This window comes from Capricornis sumatraensis, chromosome 19, assembly GCF_032405125.1.
Source record: "Capricornis sumatraensis isolate serow.1 chromosome 19, serow.2, whole genome shotgun sequence".
Taxonomy (NCBI): domain Eukaryota; kingdom Metazoa; phylum Chordata; class Mammalia; order Artiodactyla; family Bovidae; genus Capricornis; species Capricornis sumatraensis.
In genome coordinates, this window is record NC_091087.1 from 48,981,762 (window position 1) to 49,004,795 (window position 23,034).

Genomic DNA, 23,034 nt, shown 5'->3' on the forward strand with positions numbered 1-23,034 from the left:
CAGCTACCATTTAAGTGTCTACATACAATGTGCCAACTACTATACTAAGTGCTTTTCATGTATTTTTTTCCTAATCACCATGATAATGCTAGAAGGGACTTCCCTGGTAGTCCAGTGGTTAAGATTCTGCACTTCCATTGCAGGGGACACAGGTTTGATATCTGGTTCGGGAACTGAGATCCATGGTATATATACATATACAATGAAATATTAGTCATAAAAGAGGATGAAATCTTGCCATTTGTGATAACATGCATGGACCTTGAGGGTATCACGCTAAGTGAAATAAGTTGGACAGAGAAAAATAAATACTGTATGATCTCACTTATGTAAAGAATCTAAAAAATAAAGGAACAAATGTAAAAAACAGATTTGAGCAAACTCCGGAGATGGTGAAGAACAGGGAAGCCTGGTGTCCTGCAGTCCATGGTTAGAGAGTCAAACACGACTGAGTAACTAAACAGCAACAAAAGTCCTTTGCTAAAGTAAGAATCAAAGATATTATGATTCTTCTGCAAACAGAATATCTGCTATATTGATAAACAGAAATAACAGAAACATGTATAAAGCTATTCATTATCAGGGGAAAAAACCAGTTTTCAGCAATAGCTGACTGGTTGAATACATTTGCACAGGTTAAGTATATAGATGTAATAAAAGAGAGATCTCAATGTGTATTGCATATGCACTTAGTCACTCAGTTGTGTCCAACTCTTTGCAACACCATGTACAGTAGCCCACCAGACTCCTTGTCCGTAGGATTCTCCAGGCAAAAATACTGGAGTGGGAAGCCATTCCCTTCTCCAGGGATCTTCCCACCCCAGGGATAGAACCTGGGTCTCCTTCCCTGCAGGAGGATTCTTTACCATCTGAGTCACCAGAGAAGCTGGTGTATCATTAAACAATAATTAAATAATAACAATGTTTATTTTTAAATGAAAAAAGCAAAGTATAGATCAGTATATATGTTACATTTTGTATTAAAAAAAGCATATATATTCTTGCTTGTACCTGTATTAAAAAAACAATGAAAAGATTTAAACGGAAGGAATGAAGACAGTATATAAGTATGGCTTCTCCAAATAAAAGTTTTTATATTATTCTAATTTTAGAGCAATGTAAATATTAAATATTAAATTAATAATTTAAAAACCTGGATTTTACCTTTGCTACTTGAGGTCTTCCAAAACATGCAGCATAATGTAATGATGATGACCTTTGACCTCTGTTAACATCAGCACCTCTTTCACAAAGAAATTCTACCTGTAAAATAATGGAGAATCATAAAGTTGCCTTATTAACATGTCTGTCTTTGATTTAAAACATTAACTTTTATTTATTAGCTTACCATTTCCTGAGTTCCAAATGCAGAAGCCCAGTTTAATAACGTTTGACCTACATCATCCATAAAATTTACTTCAAAGGCTGAAAGTTTAAAGGAAAAAAATAAATCTTTTTTAAAGGCAACAAAATAATAACGAACTTTTCTAAAGTAGGAACCATTTAAAGACTATTATTAACTGTTATTAATAATCACTAAATAGCCAATTTTAAACATTTAGGTCAACTACACAGTAGTAAATAATCAGCAAATGTAAATTCTGCTAAGAAAAAGTATTCCAAGATTTTTAAATCACTGGGGATTCACAAGGCTATAAGCCTTAGAAATAAACATAAGAAATAAAATAACTAAATATACAATAAAACTAGACAGTATTAGTTGCCTCATGCTGTAACTGAGGAAAAGAAGCTAAACCACATCTATACTCAAAACAAGTCTGATGACCCAGAAGATCTTTTCTTTTTATTATAACATCTCTCTATTTATTTATTTTCCCCGTGCTGATGGCTCAGATGGTAAAGAATCTGCCTGCAATGTGGGAGACCCAGGTTCGATCCCTGGGTCAGGAAGATCCCCTGGAGAAGGGAATGGCAATCCACTCCAGGATTCTTGCCTGGAGAATTCCATGGACAGATGCTACAGTCCATGGGGTCACCAAGAGTCAGACACGATTGAGCAATTAATACTTTCATATTTCACTTTCATGCTGTGCGGCACTCAGGATCTTAGTTCCCTACCCCAGGGATCGAATCAGTGTCCCTTGCAATGTGGGTACAGAGTCTTAGCCACTAGTCCGTCAAGGATGTCCCCTAGAAGTATCCTTCACCAGCTTATATTTGCTGATCAGCTCATGAAGCAGTCTAAAAAAATGTACTATATATTATGAAAATTCACTTGTGTCAGTTTCCATTAATCCTAAGAAAACAACAGCCCTCAATTCAATCTGCGTTTAACCTTAGAATTGGTATGACTTCCTTCTGGCAATAAAACAGGTTAATTTCATTACTCATTCAAAAAGCATTTATTCAGATCTTACCATGCACCAGACTGATAATTTATATATATAGGGAGAAGAGATACGGAAGACATTGGCCATTCTGTTTTCTGACACAACTGCTATAAATTTTTAAAATTTAAAAAAAAAAAAAAGCCTAGAAATTAAACATAATTCCTTATCTGTTTTCTTTTTATATTTAAAAAAATATTTTCCAACCTCCTGTGTCGATTGCATCTATAAGTGCATCAGTATCTTTACTTCGAATACAGTCTATAAGCTGCCGATGTGAGCGCTCCCCAGAACTATCCAATCTCCGAAGTCCTGGGATTCTGCCTGTGGATCCAGCACTAGATTTTGGCAAAGCCTTTCGTCCTTCAAATAATAGCACCAAGAGAAGGTCAACCAAACGCATGGTATCAAGCACACATCTTTCATCACCCTGCAATGCACTTTCAATTGAATCTGGAAGCTCTGACCTCAGGAGATCCTAAAAAGAGAATGGGAGAGAAGAAAATTTTAATCTATTCTCATTATACGAAGACACTTCTTTGAAAAGACTATTAAGGAAAAAAACCACTCTTACGTGCGTTACTACTGGAGAGCCTCTGCACAGTGTTGAGAGCAGACTTACAATTGTTGAGACCTGGTTACTCAATTTGGAATCTGCAGCTGTGGAAGGTGCTCCTGTGGTGCTGCGACTGGGTTTGCAAGCTGATGATGGCCCTGATATAGTACCACCAGCAGCAGCCATTCTAGATAATAGCTCCTCAGTTAATCCATGCTTGGCTAATGGAGCTGGGTCAACACCACGACGGGTAAATCGGTCAGCTAGTGACGCAAAACATCGCAGAGCTCCATCTGAAACCTAATGATGTAAAGAATATACATGTGAATAAAATTCACTTAAAAAGGACTAGTACTATTTATTTCAACAGTGAACTATTAAGAAAGGCAACTGCAGCAAAGGATACCACCAGTCTAGATTTGAATCCTGGCTCCTCATTCTGGTAACTGTATAACCTGAGGATATTACTTAACTGTTCCTCAATTCTCTTATCTGCAAAATGGGAATAGTAACGGTACCTATAATTCATTGTCTGAGCTCAAAAGATGATATATGTCAAGAAACTATAGGAACAGTAAAAAGCTCAATAAATCTTTATTATTATTATGCATAACTAGGCCAAGATAATTGACGAATAGCTAAAAATAACATCTAAATGGTAAAAAGGCACTAGAAGTCAAGTTTTATTTTCGAAAGATGATAATTTAACAAAAATTTACACATTTAAAATTTTTAAAACTATTATTTTACTTGAATGAAAACTACCATTTAGCAAAATTGTGCTGAGCCAACAAATTTCAATGGGTATTAAGTGCAGCTTTAGAAATCATATATTTCTATAATGTTTAAATGTTAAGAATAAACACATGCCACTTTTATATTCTAAAATGTCTCATTGCCAAAGAAACAAACAAAAAGATTACCATATAGAAATATAAAATGAGAGAAAGAGAAATTATTTCTACCTCATCAAACAAAAAGTTCCAATTACACTAAGATTGACCCTTAAACAACATGAGTTTGAACTGCATGGGCCCACTTATATGTGGATATTTTCCCCCCCTAAATTCATACTACAGAACTATACAATCAAGAGTTGGCTGAATCCATAGCTTTGGAACCCCAGATAGGGATGGCAGACTATAAAGCTACATGCACATTTCCAATTGTACAGAGGGTCAGCACCTCTATCCCCCAGGTTGTTTAAGAGTCAACTTTGTATCATAGTTATAACCAGAGGACACTATAAAATCACTTTTTGAAAATAAAGTATACAGAAGCTATTTAATTACCTGATGATCTTCATGTTTTAATAAACTAGACAGAGATTCTACACAAATTTCTAAAGAAGAATCTTGAGGTTCCATTTTGCCACAGAGTCTGGACACCACAGCCATGGCAGAGTGCAAGGTGTCTTTATGAACCAGGTGTCCACTATCACGAATGAAGGTAAGCACACAATTCAAACCACCAGCCTCGAAGACTGCTCCTGATTCACGAGTGCATATTAGTTCTAAAACCTACAGTAAAATAAAATTAACAGAAGAATACAGTAAGTCCAGTTTTCATTTTCAACAATGACAGAACATGATACACCCTCCAAATATATTGGAAGTCACATTTTAAAAAGTAAGGGCAGGGTCTGAGAAAGGGTGGGTGTGAGAGGCAGGAGCCATATCTGGCTGTGAAGACGGCAAGAAGTAGTCCCTGAAATAGCCCAAGAAGGTGACCAACAAGATGGACAGGGAAGATCAGGCATTCAAGTTGAAACAGAAATTAGGAAAGAAGAAACTCAAGGAGCAGGCCGTGAAAAGGGCCCCCTGGCCACAAGTGGAATTAAGAAATCGGGCAGAAAGCTGTCCCTTGTGCCTGAGGCAATGATCTTTAATTCCATTCTTATTTAAACATCTGGATTTCCTACCATACAATGCTGCTATCAGTAGCTAGAATGAAGTCTTGGAGCCTGTTGTACATACTTAACCTTTCATTAAAAAAAAAAAACAGTGAAGCAAAACAGAATAAATTTTAATATATTTTATTTAACATAATATGTCCAAAGTGTCATTATTTCAACATGTAATCAATATAAAAATTATTGGTATCTTTTGTACATTTAGTCTTCAAAAACCCATGTATATTTTATACTTAAAACACACTTTAATTTGGGGTAGCCACATCTTAAGTGTTCAACAGTCACATATAGCTACCATATTAGACAGCATTGGTTTAGGTGGTGAAGCCTGTACGGCAAACTAAGAACTACAAGTAATTTAGCAAAAGTCTATAAAAGTCCTAGACATTAAAAAACAAATCAATAAATGCCAACTATTACACTATTCATTATCTTCACACTACTCTACAAATATTAAGACATTAAAAATCACTTTGGGGGCAAGTTTCTCTGAGCCCACCCATGTGTCTATCCACAAGTACTGTACACTTCTTCCTCCTAATAAACATTTTACTTGCTTCACTATAAAAAAGTTTAAAAATACATTTAAAAAAATTACTTTTTGGAACTTCTCTGTGACCCAGTGGCTAAAACTTCACACTCCCATGCAGGGGGCACCAGGTTCCCTTGTCAGAAAACTAGATACCACATGCTGCAACCACAGTGCTTTGCAGGCTGCAAGTAAGGATCCCACAGCTAAAAGACCCAGAGCAGCCAAATAAATATTTAAACACAAATAAATAAAAATCACTTTTATTTTCTAAATTATATGATGTTTAATACATTCAGGTAGAACTAGAACTAGGGTCCATAATTCTTACAGGCATACCAGAAATTTAGACTTTATTCTATAAGCAAGAAAAATGTTTTAAGCAGGGAAAATAATATGATTGGATTTCCAGTTAATAACTGGGGAAAACAGGGTATAGGAAGAGTATAGAGGCAAACGCAAAAACTCAAGCATTAATATTCCTGAAAGGATGAGGGCTTAACCAAGGCAATAATGGCAGGAACAAATAGAAGGAAATAAACTAGAAAAGCACTTGATCATTAATTACATGTGCGGAGTGGAGAAAAGGAAATAAAAGATAAAGTACAGGTTTCTGTCTAAAGCGACTGAGTACAAGTTGATGCCACTTATCAAGAGAGTTTATCTGTAATGAAAGACAATGAATTCAGGCAACCAGGTGAATATGTCCAACAGGCCTTTGAATATGGAGTCTAGAACTTGAGAGAGAAGTCACTTCTAGAGATAAAGATGTAAAGGGCATATATTTATGTATGAATGGTACTGATGCTCATAGATGAGATTGTCTAGGCAAATAGACAAACCTCATCTTAAAGCTTAAATATATAGCTTTAAGAAGGTAAAAACAGAACCTTAGGAAATACTACCACTGAAGAAGTGATGAATGAATTAATAATCTGCAAAGGAAAGAGAGAAAGGGAGAGCAGGGTATTAACAGATAAGAAAAAGTTTGAAAATATAGCTCGGTGAATATATGCAATGGAGTAAAGTCCTAGTTCTGGAAGAAAACTGAAGTGATGTGAGCAAGAGGGAGAAAATCTCTGAACAGAAAAACGGATACCTCTTTCTCTGAGGCCAGACACAGACAGAAATACAACTAAAAACACAGAGATGAAAGTCAAGATATTAATACCTACAAAAACAACTCTCAAAGCATGGGGAAGACATGTTCAGGGGTCCCTGATTTTTTTTTCATAATAATACTATAACAGTAATTGTCTTTTTCTTTCTTATTCCTTTAGGAGTGTAAGGTAGAGTTTTCTAAATGTTATGTGAATTGTGATATAGCAAAAGGCTGAATGCAGAAGCAAATATTAGGATCTGGCTGTCTTCTATTAAGTCACACATTTCAAACGACACTCACAAAAATGCTTAACAATGCTACTTTTCTCACTAAATTTCTCTTTCTTCGGGGTATATTTTCATTAAAAATGTAATGTATGTTAACACATATTGAGCCTGTCATTTTATGATAAATGAATAAATGTTTCTAAAGTCTGTTTTAATATCTAAGATGGTAAATAGAAACAAGCAGAACCTACATAAACAAAAGCTCTTTGTGGGTCCTTAATAATTTAAGACTTATAAAGGGATCCTGAGGCAAAAAGTTTGAAAATTGCTAAACTAGTGATAGCATATTAAAAAGCAGAGACATTACTTTGCCAACAAAGGTCTGTCTAGTCCAAGCTGTGGTTTTTCCAATAGTCATGTATGGATGTGAAAGTTAGACTGTAAAGAAAGCTGAGTGCCGAAGAATTGATGTTTTTGAACTGTGGTACTGGAGAAGACTCTTGAGAGTCCCTTGGACTGCAAGGAGATCCAACCAGTCCATTCTAAAGGAGAGCAGTCCTGGGTGTTCATTGGAAGGAATGATGCTAAAGCTGAAACTCCAGTACTTAGGCCACCTCATGCAAAGAGCTGACTCATTGGAAAAGACTCTGATGCGGGGAGGGATTGGGGGCAGGAGGAGAAGGGGACGACAGAGGATGAGATGGCTGGATGGCATCACCGACTCAACAGACAAGAGTTTGGGTAAACTCCGGGAGCTGGTGATGGACAGGAGGCCTGGCATGCTGTGATTCATGGGGGTCGCAGAGTCGGGCACGACTAAGCGACTGAACTGAACTGAGAGCAGCAAGAATCATAAAAAGAATGAAAATATTTAGGAATTTTTTAAAAAAGTGAATCACATAAAGTCTAAATATGTTCACCAAGCAGCTCCAATAAACTACTTACCAGTACTGGTGCTTTTAGAGTCACATAAAGTTAATAATTGTTCCCACCAAGAAAAAAATGAAACAGCTAACTCTAACAGGAGTATAGCAAAATAATTAAATGCACAGGCCCTAGAATCAGACTTCCTAATCTTCAAATTACTCATCACTGAATCTTGGCTCTCTGCCACTAACTACCTGTATCACCCCAAGCAAGTTACTTAATCTCACTATGCTTGTATTTTTTTCACCTACAAAATATGTACTGTTTACTCTCTGAGAGATCTTCACATGTACCAATAAATAATGAAGACTTACCTTTACACACTGTTCAGCTAAGTCTCTGCTTGTTCTGTTGTTAAGTTCAACCACAACCAAACGATTGCAAAGTGCTTTTATAGCTCCATCTACCCCAACAATCCTTCGGGTGCACTCTGCAGATACGTCCAGGTAGTATGTTATGGCACGGGCTGTTACCTCTAACACATTGTCTGGCGCACTTTCATCAAGAAAAATTTTGCAGAGGGCTGGTAAGAAAGTGCGAGGAGGACATCTGTAGTGAAAGAAATCATATTACACCCAGGATTACTAAATTCTTAACATCCAAAAGTCACCAATGTAACAGATAAGAAAAACTATCACATAATACATTATGTTAAATACTCCGTTCCACATGTATATTAGGTAATATTTCTCATATTGCTTTTGTTGCCATAACAACAGTCACATGCTAATTTCATCACTGCTGAAAATATCAGGTTGTAAACAGTTTAAAGTAGCAGCATTAACTTGAAACCATGTTTAGAAAACACTCCTATTCAATACTCAGCTCCAACATCAACTCTGTAAAACCTTCCCTAACCTCTCCAAATAGTTAAGTGGTACTTTCATGTTCCTAAAGCCTCATAAAAACAGTACCCACACTGTTTAATGCATCATTTTATTTCCTTATTTACATTAAGAGTTCCTGAATGCCAGGAATGTTGTTCAATTCATGTTTTATGGGAACTGTTCAATTCATGTTTCATGGAAACAAATGCTGATTTAGGGTTTAACAGACCAGGGTAAAACACAGGACAACAGCTGTGTAACCTTCCTGGTCCTGTTTCCTCATTTGTAAACCAAAGATAATATCTAAACAATATCTATTTTATATGGATGTTATGAAGATTTGATGAAATTATACACATTCAACACTTAGCTCAGTACCTTGGCACCATATTAAACTAATTTATTAGCTCCCCTTCCCTCCTATGAATAGCTAATGTGTGCTATATAAACCTGTATAAGACAGCTTTATCAAAAGCACATTTTACATTTTTAAATCAACATTTTATCAACACCTAAATAATAAAAAAACATAAATTACATTTAGTAGAGATCGCAGTTATATGCCATCCAACACTTTAGCCTAGTTGCATAAACTGAACTTTAAATGATCTACAGATATCACAAAAGGCACTAGAGTCATTCCTCCATATTCAAAGAGGAAAGATTTCAGGGCCCCTGCAGATACCAAAAGCTCAGGATATTCAAGTTCATAAATTAAATGGTGTGGATACAGAAAGCTTACTGTATTCTCAACATTTCAGCTGAACTGTTTTCCGTCCAAATTTTAGTCTGCACATATCTTTAACAGTTTTTAAAAAATATCTGTATGAAAGCCAAAGTAACTTTGCCCTTTCTAATCTGCTTGGATGATGTTCACTTTAGGGGTCCAGCAGCAGAAATATTATCAAAGATAAAGGCCTCTTGCATTCAGTGATTAAACACAAGTGGGTTTTACTAGCCAGCATCAGTGGCAACCTAGGTCACATTGTTTTGTTGCTATTGTTCAGTTGCCAAGTCATATCCAACTCTTTGTGATGCCATGAACTGCAGCATGCCAGGCTTCCTGCCCTTCATTTTCTCACTGAGCTTACTCAAACTCATGCCCACTGAGTTGCTGATGCCATCCAACTATCTCATCCTCTGTCTCACCCTTCTCTTGCCCTCAATCTTTCCCAGCATCAGGATCTTTTCCAATGAGTCAGCTCTTTGCATCAGGTGGCCAAAGTACTGGAGCTTTGGCATCAGTCCTTCCAATGAATATTCAGGGTTGATTTCCTTTAGGATTGACTGGTTTGATCTTGCTGTCCTAGGGACTCTCAAGAGTCTTCTCCAGCACCACAGTTCGAAAGCATCATTTCTTTAGCGCTCAGCCATCTTTGTTTTTTAATTAATTATTTTAATTGGAGGCAAATTACTTTACAATACTGTGGTGGTTTTTGCCATACATCAACATGAATCAGCCACGAGTGTACATGTGTCCCCCTATCCTGAACCCCCTCCCAACCCCCCCATCCCATCCCTCTGGGTTGTCCCAGTGCATGAGTACCCTATTTCATGCATGGAATTTGGACTGGTCATCTATTTCACATATGGTAATATACATGTTTCAGTGCTATTCTCTCAAATCATCCCATCCTCGCCTTCTCCCATAGAGTCCAAAAGTCTATTCTTTACACCTGTGTCTCTTTTGCTGTCCTCCATATAGGATTGTTGTTACCATCTTTATAGTCCAACTCTCACATCCGTACATGACTACCTGAAAAACCATAGCTTTGACTATATGGACTTTTGTTGACAAAGTGATGCCTCTGCTTTTTAATACACTGTCTAGGTCTGTCATAGCTTTTCTTCCAAAGAGCAAGCGTCTTTTCATTTCATAACTACAGTCACCATCCACACTGATTTTGGAGCCCAAGAAAATGAAATCTGACTGTATCCGCATTTTCCCCATCTATTTGCCATGAAGTGATGGAACTGGATGCCATGGATCTTAGTTTTTTGAATGTTTACTTTTAAGCCAGTTTTTTCACTCTCCTCTTTCAGCTTCATCAAGAGGCTCTTTAGTTTCTCTCCAGTTTCTGTCACTAAAGTGGTATCATCTGCCTGTCTGAGGTTGCTGATATTCCTCCCAGCCATCTTGATTCCAGCCTGTGATTCATATCCAGCCCTGCATTTCACATGATGTACTCTGCATATAAGTTAAATAAGCAGGGTGACAATATACAGCCTTGACATATTCCTTTCCCAATTTAGTTACTTGTAATTTTTCTGAGGAGGAGGATAAGATTAGATTATGGAAGATAGTCCAGTAGTTCTCAGGGAAAATTAGAATGACTAGCATATTGAAATCTTGAAGCATTTTTACTGCTCTCTGCATTGGCATATGTAGTATTAATACACTGGAGAGATAAGATTGTAAAAGCGTTAATACTACTGAGAAACAACACAGTCTTATTAAAAAGTAGTCCCCACCCCCCGAGCCGAGAAAACAGTAGCTTTTGAAAAAAGAATAAAATTTTGAAGTTGACAGTCGTCACATTAAATGGCAAGAATGGATCTACCATATGCTTTATATTAAGAATAAGAAAATTATTCATCTTACACAGTACAAAAAACTAGTCATCAAAACACAAAATTTAAGAGAAATTTTCAGTATAATTATCTATATTTCATGGGGAAATGGGTATCTTATTGGGGGAATAAGCTATGTTCCCTGCTCGTGTTCTTGAACAATTTAAAAGGACAATTAAAAAACAAAAACCAGAAAGTTCTAAACAGATCCTCAGCTTTTAACTCTGATTAATTTTATTTCTAAGAGAAAAATAAAAGTACTCTGCATAAGTAAAAGCTTATTTTATGTCAGGTATAATGAAAACCTGCTTTGGGAACTTTTTAAAGGTGTGGTATAAAATATCTGTTGTAAACTTTTGGCTGTTGAACAAGAAAAAAAAAAATTTGTTTTCCTAGCTCCTGAGTTACTTTTTCAAGCATGAGAAAGTATTTTAGGCATATTCACTAGTTTTTCAATTCAGAAACCAAAGCAATTTACAAAAACCTCAACAATACAAATTAACTATAAATTGAGCAAAAGAAGTAGAGAGAACATGTAAAGAGTAATTAATGGATTCTGAAAAGCACAGAATAGTTGAAAGAACTATAGTTATATTACTTGAAAGTTCATACTGCAACTAAAACAAATTATAACAAGTGGTTTTTTTTTAACATTCTGCTTGATAGCCTGCTTTAAGACAGTCAACATGATATAAACATTTATAAGGCCTTAAAACCATCTTTTTACTTGTTGGTTAGTATTAATTTCTTTCTATCATTTCCAAAGTAACCCTGTGTTGACAGGTATTTCATCTAGGTCTTTAAATTCAACCTGAGCTTCATGATAATTCAATAAGCACTTGACTATGTTCTTATGAACAAGACCTTCACATTTCTTTCCTTTTTCCTAGGCTACAACTACAAACACAAATTTTCCTTGGTGTGAATCCATGTTAACAGATATGAAGAAAAAATTTACATAATCAAGAAAATTCAATGAGTTATTTCACACCTTGTCTTCAATTTTCTCTTGGCTTAGTGACTCCATTGGTTTTCCATTCTAGCCTCAGTTCTAAACTCCCTTCTCTTCTCTAGTTGATCTCATCTATTCCCTTTGTTCATACACCATAGCTGTAAATCTCATCTACATACTGTGAAAACTCCCAAAATATCTCTGCTCCAGACCAACTAAATCACTATCTCCATTTAGAATTATCACAGGCATATTAAAATAAACATATTCAAAACAAATATGCCTCCATCCCAAATCACTGCTTTGCAAAGGTCTCAGCCAAACAGAAATCCAGAAACCGGACAATCATCTTTAGTTCTCCCCCTTAATTTTGCTCACATTACACATCCAATCCATTAGTTAAAACCCAACAATTTTCTCTCTAAAATATATCCTAAATCTGTCCACTTCTCTCCACACCATCTTTTACAAACCTAATCTTAACTAACTTCAAACTCTTGTTTGAACTACTGAAATAGCCATTTGGACATCCACATAAGAGATGCTTCACACCACTGTTGAGGAAGGTATTTCTAGAGGGAAGAGGAAGTCTGTCTGGAATAATGTGTAAGAGCATGAGCAAGACAAAGAGCCTTTGTGGAGGGGCATGTCCCAGTAATGAGCAACTGATAACAGACGAGGGAAGTGATCAAATACATAAGCATAGAAATATATGGAGGACAATGGGAGCCAGATTTCTCATTGTAGCCTGGAGATGGAAACACAAAAAAGAAAACTAGAATGAACCCTGTGATGTTAGATTTGAACTGGGGATGAACTCAGCAGGGATGAACAGATAGGAGGATAAAAACAAATAGATACTAATGTGTGAGATGATCCCTCTGCCTAAAATGCTTTTCTCCCAATTTTGCCCATGGCTGGTTCTTTGTCATCCTTCCTGTGAGCCTAAATGTTACCTCCTCAATTTCAGGCTTACCTTTTCTAACTACCCAAACAGGACTCCTGTTTTTGTTTTTTTTTTGGTTTTAATTTACTTTGACAATTTATATTTCATTTTCTGTTATCCACTGTAACTCTCTCCTAAAAATCTGCAAGCTCCTTGGGAATAGAGTTGTACTTCACACAGCAACCAACAGGGTTCTCTGCATATGGGGAGATACTCAAGTTTTATTTGCTTAATGAATGATATCAAGAAAAGGTAAGAACTTTCTTGCTTATAGAAAGAGAAACCAAACAAAAAGAATCCCATCAGCTCTCTTAGTGATCTGCTTCTTCATCCTTATGCCCAGTCACTCTCTAACATTTCTCTAATCCCCACACACAAGCCCAATCTCCATCAGGTCTTCTTCCCCTGCCCTACACCTTCCCACAACACAAAAAGGGAATCCACTTTTATCTCTCATTTTCCATAGAACTGTTCTGAATTTCAATTGTGGTGGTTACATGACTCTGTGTGTGTCAAAATCCATATGTCATTTAAATAAAGTTAAAGAGAAAATTAAATTGCGTGTATACAATAATCACAGTCCTTCCCGAATGGTACTGAAAGAATACATCTATGGCACAAAAGTTTAGATGCATCACAATTAAATGGTTATTAAAACTTTTAAACTCACTAAATATTTACCTCTTATACCATAGGTAGAAATTACTTTTACATATTAAATCCAATCTAGTTCTATACTAGACCAACTTAAAGACCCAAAGGTGGCCAAATTAGGAAAGTTTAAGATCACTCAGTCTCCACGGAACTACTGTCAGACCAGTCAACCACAAAAATGAGACAAAGTAGAATCTTCAGATGAATTCAACTTAAGCAACTTTCCAAAATACTACCTGCAGTGACGAAAGACTGGAAGTAGAGATAACTTAAAACAAGAACAAAAAAAGTTTCATGAGGTTACAAAGAATTTCTCTTGAGAACTGCAGTATCTTCTATACTATTACTACCATATGCTTTTCCACACTAGATCACTTGGACTTGGGCCAAGGTTTCAGAAATGTACAATATTAAGAAAGCAAACATTTTAAAAATAAAGTTATCTATAATAGCGATGTTTTACTGAATATAGTCTGTAAAGTGAACACTTAGTTTTAAAAAACTAAAAATTTTAAATGTAAAAGATTAATAAATTTTGTTTCCTGAAGATAATAAATAACATCTTTTGACCCCACTTTATCTTCTATTCCATTCTTGCCCCTGCTCCCATTCTGGACTTTGTGTATTTCTTAACTAACAATAACTCCTGGCGTAACAGTTGAAAATTACAGCTTTCCCTCTAAAAGGAAAAGGAGTAAGTCAAATTCCAATATGTAGACGCTACTGTTGTTCAGAACCTCTTCAAGGTGTTCAGTATCTGGATATTAGCTATTGTACACCAGGCACTATGCTTAGCAATGGAAAACAAAAGTAATAGTATGTATGTGTGAGATACAGCAGAGGTCTTTGAAGGCATCTAAATTGTATTCACTAGGTAAAGAGCACAAAAGATTTTATAAAAGGGAATGATACATTCAAATCAGTATTTTCAGAATATAGTCAATTACACTTCAATAAAACTGGGGGAAAAAATACCATAAAAATATTTTATGACTGTAGCTCTGCGTATTGTTAGCTTATAGGCAGGGGCATCTGTTATGAAGTCACTAGCACTACCTGAACATAATCATTTTCCCCAAACCAATTCTCAGTGTTACCATTCTTTTAAAATCTCTTACTTTAGGGAGAAAATAGATGTCATCAGACATAAATCTCTCCAAGTTTTTCCCATCAAACCTAAAAATCTTCATCTTCCCTGCCTTACAATAAGAAACACATTACCATAAGTCTATCTCTTCATCAGTGCATCAGAGCCTTGACACTCTGTGTGGGATTTTTCTGACCGACAGCTTCAGCATTATTTGAGAACATACTAGGAATGTAGAATATTAGGCACCACACCAGCCCAAATGAATCCGAATTTGCATCTTAACAAGTTCCCCAGGTGCTTCACAGTATGCACATTAAAGTTTAAAAAGCACTACTACTGACAGCAGCCAACGCTCTCCCAGTTTCTCAGAATCTGAATACTACGAATTCTCCATTCTCTCTCCTCTATGACCTCTAAAAGAAAAAGCCCCACACTATTTTTCCCAATACAACTGTCTCAAAAGTTTTCCACACTCTGGTCTCCATTTCCTCCTGTTACTCCTCAACCCATTCAAGTCTGGTCCTCATTAAGATCAATGATCTTGAGAATGCTGCTAAATCCAAAGGACATCTTTGAGTCTTCACCATACTTGACCTCTCACCCGTATTCAGCACAACTGTCCTTTCTCTTCTTTAATCACTCTTTCTTGTGTTGACATGTACACTAATGATGTAAAAGCAATGGTGGATAAAACTGCTGGTGCTTTAGCGTGAATGAAGGCAGCAGCATTAAACTGTACCATTGGTAATCATTTTGTATTTTCATTGCCAAGCTATCACATGAAAGAAAAGGTCAACTTCACTACTTTGATAAAGCAAATATATATATATGCATACATTTTATTAAACCTCAAGCCTTTTTAAATTAACTTAAAAAAACTTACAATATTGTGTTGGTTTCTGCCACACAATCTCAAACCTTTTAATTTGTATTTTTTTAATATTCTACTTAAACAAATAGGAAGTAAGCATAAAGCACTTCTGCATACTCAAGAAAGATGGTTATGTCAAGGAAATATAGTTCACAACTGCTGGAGAGTTGAACTAGCCACTTGTTTCATGCAACATCTTTTTTACCTGAAAGAACTTTAGACAAATTGTGGTTACTCAGACTTGGATATCTAGCAAACATTTTTTCAAAAATTAACCAAGCAAGCATTCCACCTCAAGGAAAAACAACTGACAGTATTTGCTACCAGTGATAACATTTGAGCTTTCAAGCAGAACTTACAACTTTGAAAAACTTGCTCCTGCCACCATGAGCTTGACAGATCCCATTATTTGAAGACTTTTCTGATTAAGTACTTATAATAACAAATATGAGTTTGTGACAGTGTAGAATGGTATATGGCAACACCAGGAATATCTGTATAACTCAACAGATCAGTATTTTTCACATGACCAGTGCAAGAGCTTTTAAACTTACACTTGGGTTAAAAAAAAAAAAAACACACACACACAAAAACCACCCACCCAAAGTACCAAACAGGCCAATAGATTTTAATCTACAAGAGTACAAGTTCATTGACATGATTTCAGAATCCACATTATAACTAACTCTTAAGAAACTATCACTTTGCCCACTTTGGGTATGATATCAAAGGAGACTATACAAAATTATGCAAACACATCATTACAACATTCCTCCTTTTCCCAGCTACATCTATTGGAGGATGATAATTTTTTCATATATTGCAATCAAAACAACATAATGCAACACAATAAATGCAAAGCAGATATGAGAATCTAGCCAAATCCAAATTCATGATCTCCACCCCTCAAAAACATGGTCCTCCTGGGAATTTCTTGGTGGTCCAGTGGCTAGGACTTAAATGCTTTCACTGCAGGGGTCCGGTTTCAATCACTGGTTGGAGAACTAAGATCCCACAAGTCATGTGGTGTGACCAAAAAAAACAAAAAGAGGATGCTCTTTTGACTTTCTCTCTCACTGAATGGCATCATCCATTGTAATCTGAATTATCCATGGTACTGTCTTCTTTCTCACTCTGATATCCAATCATTCAACTATTTGACTATTCTACAAGCATCTATTCTGTCCTCATCACACATTTATTATCCATAGGGCAGAAAAAATTAGTATTTTTAAGAGACACATTTAATTCCATCACTCATTCTTTTACATCACTGCTCTTAAGAAAAAACCAAAAGCATACACAAGATTCCATCTGCTCTTGCCCCAACTTTCAACACAGTTCTCCAGAGACCTTTCCATGCCCAGTCATACTACCTTTCTCCAAATTCCTCAACCACGACATGCTCATCCCACTTCAAAATTCTTCACATGTTGCCTTCCCTTTAAACATCCTTCTATCTCACCACCTTATACTTCATCCTTTAAATTCTTACTCATCCTTCGTATCTCTAAGAAAAACCATTCTGACTACCTCCAGGTCATGCCCCTGCTACCTGCTGTCACAGCACTCTGAACTTTTCCTTCACTGCACTTATCAAAGCCTGTAATCACAATTTTATTTCTATAATTATTTAATATGTGTTCCTTATTAGACTACTAGGCACCGTAAGAGCAGAGATTGTTATCTGCTTTCGTCATTTTTTTTTAACAATAAAAAGTAGGAAGACAATTTAAAAGATTAAAAGATTTATCACTGGTGTAGATATTTTTAAATAGCTTTTACTGTACATACACAATAGGAGGCTTTTACCACTGTATTCAGTATTGGAATCCAAACTTGAGGCACTCTTTCTTAGGATATTTCTCTCTGGGAGGATACACCAGGAAAATGATTAATGGTGGTTGCCTCTGGAGAGGAGAACTGGTCACCCAGGAGACAGGAAAGGGAGAGACTTATACTTTACTGTATATCCTTCTGCGTCTTCATAATTAAGTAAAATGATTATTTTTTTTAATATGAGCTTTCTGGTGACTAAAAGCACTATCCCTAATATTCCATTTACTGGATCTTCTGGGGAGATGTTAGATTCTTCCCAGAAGACATAAATTATATTACTTGAAGATTTAGTAGCAGGATCTACAACTGCCCAGGATTTATCTACTTTTAAGAATATGTACAATGATCATCTATTTTGATGCGAATGCAAAACTACTCATTTATAACTCATTAAATTTATCTCAAATGTATAATATATTAAATTTAACTCACTAATGTATCACAGATGAAAGCAAAAACTAACTCTGAACTTGAATTTTACTTTCTAGAGCATTACCTTGTTAAGTTTAGGCATTAGTAAGAAGTATCACAGCTTCACAGAAAACGTATATCCCTTAACTTCAAAAAGACCGTCAAGGGGTTTCTCTTGTGGCTCAGTGGTCTAAAGGATCCACCTGAGACACGGGTTGAATCCCTGGTCAGGAAAGATCCCAAATGCCTCAGAGCAACTAAACCTGCGCGCCACAACTACTGAGCTCTGGAGCCCGTGCGGCAACTACAGAGGCGACAGGCTGCAGCCACTGAAGTCCAAGCGCCTAGAGCCTGTGCTCAATACCAAGAGAAACCACGGCGATGAGAAGCTCGCACAACCCACGGAGAGGAGCCCCTGCTCATCACAACTGGAGAAACGCCTGCAGAGCAACGAAGACCCAGCACAGCAAAAAACAAAGTTAAAAAAAAAGTCAGAATGGGTACCAAAAAATGGATAGCCATGTACAATATTAAGTTAAAGAAAAAGAAACACTTAACTGTTATGTTTAAAGCACTGTTAGGCATCTCACTTGTATTATCACATTCAATCTCCATGAAAACCTATACTCATGTCTATGTCATTCCAAAGGCCATTATTTATATACCACATTATATGCCTTTCCTGACTAAACAAACATATAACTACTAATAAAAGCTAATCAGACAAAAACCTATCTGAATATATAGGCATCTTTTGCTTTACTTGACATAACTAAAAGGACTACTTGCTACTATCTTATGAAATTACGTTAAAAGAGATATTTTCACCCATATTTAAAATGTGCACATCATCCTGCTTTTCTCCTGTCTTATTTGTTGACTGTTTCAAAGAATTTTTAAAGGTTCTTCAAAACCCACCACAGTTTCATGAAATAAAGTCTCCAAATAAAATTCAACATTAGATATTTAATGACATTAAGTTAGCTCACTTTACTCAAAACACTTTTCACATACATTCTTTCCTTTACTCCTCACAAGGAGCGAACCAGATATGAGATTACTGTCATTTTTACAGAGGAAGAAAGTAAAGCTCTCAAGGGGTAAACTTCATTTAGCAAACAAGAATCTGAACCCAGGTCTCTGATGACACACAGCCATTCTTTCCGCCTCACCATGCTGCATATCTGGTTTAAAGAAACTAAAGACAATTTTCCTTCTGACAACAAGAAAATCTGGCTCCTGAATGAAGAAAGCAAGCTAAATAAAGGTTTAAAAAACAACTGCCATAAATTTAATCAATTGTCTACTTTTGATAGACAAGCTACTGATATACTAAATAAAACAGGGCTAACCATTCCAATTTGAAATTCTCTTATACCTACACTTAGTAAATAAAAAATATAAATTGAATCTGGTTTTAATTTCATTCACATTATATTAAATATGACCAAAGTCTGGAAAGGATAATGAAAAGAATAACAATTATATTAGGATGGTAGGATTTTGCATTGATGAGTTTGACATTTTAACAATTTCCTTTAAAACTGTTTTAATATAATGACACATTAAAAATGTCATTACAAATACCTCTACTACTACATGTTAGTACTTAATGGAAGATATGATAGTTGATGTGACTGGTACATACAACTTTTTAAAATACCAGATGTAATTCTCAGGTTAATGAAAACCCTCTAATGAAAGCTATGAATGCTCAAAAATCTATTTCACTGTTCTATGATTCTGACCAAAACAAGTGTTAACAGAGGGGCTAAATTATTATGTTCTCAAAATTTGCCAATAACTACTTGAAATAAATGAGCCACAGACTGCGATTTGGAACCGCCTCAATGGGACTTACAACTAAGATTATTAATTATTCATTTATTAATTCATCTCCATTAATGATCCATTCAAAAATGAAGATGATCAAAAATACATCAATTTACTGAGTAATACAGCCTTATTCCCACCTTAAAGAAATTAAGATAGTTATACCAAATTTTGTCAACATCTCAAACATTTTCTACTAATTACTTCAAAATGGCATTAAAACCAATAAAGAAGCATCTGAGTTTTCATTTACTTATCACCAGAATTCAAAACTATAAATATAAAATAAATAAAAAACAAATGTGTTCAGTATTTGCAAGTATCACATAAGAGGAAAAACATGGCATTAATGGCCAACCTAGTAATGATTCCTTAACATTTCTGCACAAACTCTACATAATCCTCTAAATAAAACTGCTTAAACTCTCAAATCTCAATCTGCTTCTACTATTCCAAAAACTATGCCATGTGGTTAACATTCAATTTATACCCTCTCCAAACTGAAATTTACAAAGCCATAAGTTGCTTTAACAGTGCAGGAAATTCCCTGACAGTCTGTGTTCTAGTGGTTAGGACTCAGTGCCTTCACTGCAGTGGCCTGGCTTCAATCCCTGGTTGGGGAACTTAGATCCAGAAAGCCGCAAAGTGCCACCAAAAAAACAAAAACCAACAAACAAAACCCCAAAAGCAACAATGCCAAAAAAACACAGTGTCCTAAAACTTACCAATGACAAAAGGGCAGTTGGAAATGTATTCATTATTATCTGTATTTTCATATCAATTTCAAGTCAATTTCTTGATACAGAAATGAAGAAGCATTTGCATTTTCTCAGTTCATAACATGTTTTGAAAATGAATCAGTCAGGTTATGGAGTAGAATTAGCATTCTCTACTAATTCCTATTCAGTCAACAAATATGTATTTGTGTCATCACAATTATCATTACTGGAGTTAGTTTACCTACCAATTTTTATTTCTCAGAAGATTGTTAATGCAAAACTACAGAAGCTTTTCAAAAGATAAGTTTTAAAACTCACTAAATAAACTGGAGCCTATTATACAGACTGAAGTAAGCCAAAAGAAAAACACCAATACAGTATACTAACGCATATATATGGAATTTAGAAAGATGGAAACGATAACCCTGTATGTGAAACAGCAAAAGAGACACAGATTTATAGAACAGTCTTTTGGACTCTGTGGGAGAGGGCAAGGGTGGGATGATTTGGGAGAATGGCATTGAAACATATATATTATCATATGTGAAACAAATCGCCAGTCCAAGTTCGACGCATGATACAGGGTGCTCGGGGCTGGTGCACTGGGATGACCCAGAGGGATGGGATGCGGAGGGAGGAGGGGGGGGGGTTCGGGATGGGGAACACATGTACACCTGTGGCGGACTCATGTCAATGTATGGCAAAACCAATACAATATTGTAAAGTAATTAGCCGCCAATTAAAATAAATTTATATTAAAAAAATAAAACTCACTAAAGAAAAATTCTATACAAACTCAAATCAGCAGATGGTTGAAAACACGTTATGCCCATGTCACTACAGCATCCCCAAATGAAAATGATGAAGGGTTGTACTTACGTTTCAAAACAACGATCCACGTTGTCAGACATCAAAAGCAGCATGCATAGCTGTTCAAGGGCTATTAGTTGCATGTCCCTTTCATCTCCTTGTCCCATCTGCAGCCATTCCAGCAAAGTATCTGGGTCCACATCTGCCATTGTTTCTTAGGCTTCTTTGCTTAAATTTAAAAAGCAAAGGCAAAAATTCCTTTAAATGTCCAGGACTGAACAGCGTGGGCTTAATTTTTCTTTTCTTTTACATCGGCTAGAGCCAGATTTTCTTGGTGTCCTAGGAATTAGAAAAGACTTGTAAGTATGTTTGGATAGTGTACTTAACCGTAGTTTTCCAACTTTCCTTATTCCTCGGGTTTAACTTCATACATTGTACTAAATAAAACCAGTTTTGCACAAGAGTATAAGCTGATTAGGCTGCTGCTTAAACTGGAAACCAGAGCCGTCTTTGTGAAAGACAGTCAAACAAGCTTCGGATCCCACTATTGCTATCACGAACATGTTTGCCAAAAGGCAAACACCACCTTACTAAGGGTTCTTTTTTTTCCCCAGAAAACTTCTTTCCCCCTCCGTCACCCAAAGCTGATCTTCTGATAAGGATTAGACTCAGTATTTTAAGGAAACTTAGCACTTTGATCCAATTCCCCTCCAAATCAAGTCTCTAAAATTAACTTCAATTTCTTAAATTCTGCTGATTTAATTTACTGCTATCCTTAAGATGTCCAAATACAAACGATATACAAGATCTATCTATGATTTGATTAGGAAATTTGGCAGTAGCAGCAACTGTTCTTAAAAGTTTAAAAAGAAATGCTACAAGTAAGTGCAATGGACTAACACGTTACAGATCAGAACACAGGCCAATCTGCGGTCCTCTTTCCCCATCCTCACCGAACGGGGCAGTTGGTTAAAAACAACAGCAGCCAACAACAGAGAAGCAGCCCCAACTGGCAAGTCAATACAAAAACTCAAAAGCACTCTGACGAGAGGACAGCGTTGGGTTCCTTGTAAACCAGCTGCAGGTGCATAAATCCAGCGGCAGGTTCCGGTGGGCACCCAACGGCGGCGATCTGCAAGGGTGACCCAAAACTCGGGGCCCAGCCGACCCGGCGCCGGGAGACGCAGGCACTGCGCTCCGGTTTTCCCGAACCAAACCCGGCTAAGTTAGCTACCTGTGTCGAGGAGGAGGGTAAGTTTTGGAGGTGGAGCTGCGAGCCTCTCTACCCGAGAGAAGGAGGCCGGAGCAGGCAGGGCGATGGGTCTCCCGGGAGCGGCGCCCGGAACTCCGAGGCCCGGCGGGACGTCCCTGGCCCCGTCGGGCGGCGATCCTTTCTCAAGGACAAGGCGGGCCAGCCATGGGCTCTGGCTCGGACAAGCCGGGGCCCGCCGTGGGCAGAGTCGGGGGAGGTAAACAAAGGGGCCAAGCGGGTGAGTCGGCGGCAGCCCGCCGACCTCACCAGGGGCTGGGGTCTCGCTCCCGGGCTACCGCCAGGCATCCCTGATCCCGGAACCAGGCCTGACCCTTCCGACCGCCGAAGGCGCTCCTGCGTCCCCTTTCCTCAAGCTCTTACCCAGGCCGTCGTCTCAAACCGCTCCGGTCCAGCTCCAAGCAGGCCGCGGGCTGAGCCAGGCCCGGCCGCGGCCCTCGAGTTCCCAGGAAGCCGCAGGCCGCGCAGGTCGAGCCGGGCTGGCGGCACAGGAAAAGCCGCGCCTTGTCCCTCCCCTTCCTCCGCGGGGACCTGCTGACAGGAAAGCCAGAGGTTCCCCAGACCGGCGGCAGCCAGCTCACGTCCCGACCCCGGCACGCGGCTCCAGAGGCCCTGCAGCTTAGAGGCCCGCGCCGTGCTG

The 23,034-nt window shown here is 37.3% G+C and overlaps 1 protein-coding gene across 1 annotated transcript in view; it reads right to left on the reverse strand.

Moving 5' to 3' along the window:
* HECTD1 (HECT domain E3 ubiquitin protein ligase 1) overlaps positions 1-21,333 on the reverse strand; it is a 71,475-nt gene extending 50,142 nt beyond the window's left edge. Inside the window, exons 1-7 of the mRNA XM_068991580.1 lie at positions 21,194-21,333; positions 7,916-8,150; positions 4,197-4,424; positions 2,923-3,204; positions 2,556-2,826; positions 1,349-1,425; positions 1,165-1,263 (exon numbers count right to left, since the gene is read on the reverse strand). Coding sequence (XP_068847681.1) covers positions 1,165-1,263; positions 1,349-1,425; positions 2,556-2,826; positions 2,923-3,204; positions 4,197-4,424; positions 7,916-8,150; positions 21,194-21,333 — 1,332 coding nt within the window. The remainder of the gene's footprint in view (positions 1-1,164; positions 1,264-1,348; positions 1,426-2,555; positions 2,827-2,922; positions 3,205-4,196; positions 4,425-7,915; positions 8,151-21,193) is intronic.
* Positions 21,334-23,034: the final 1,701 nt, after the last annotated feature.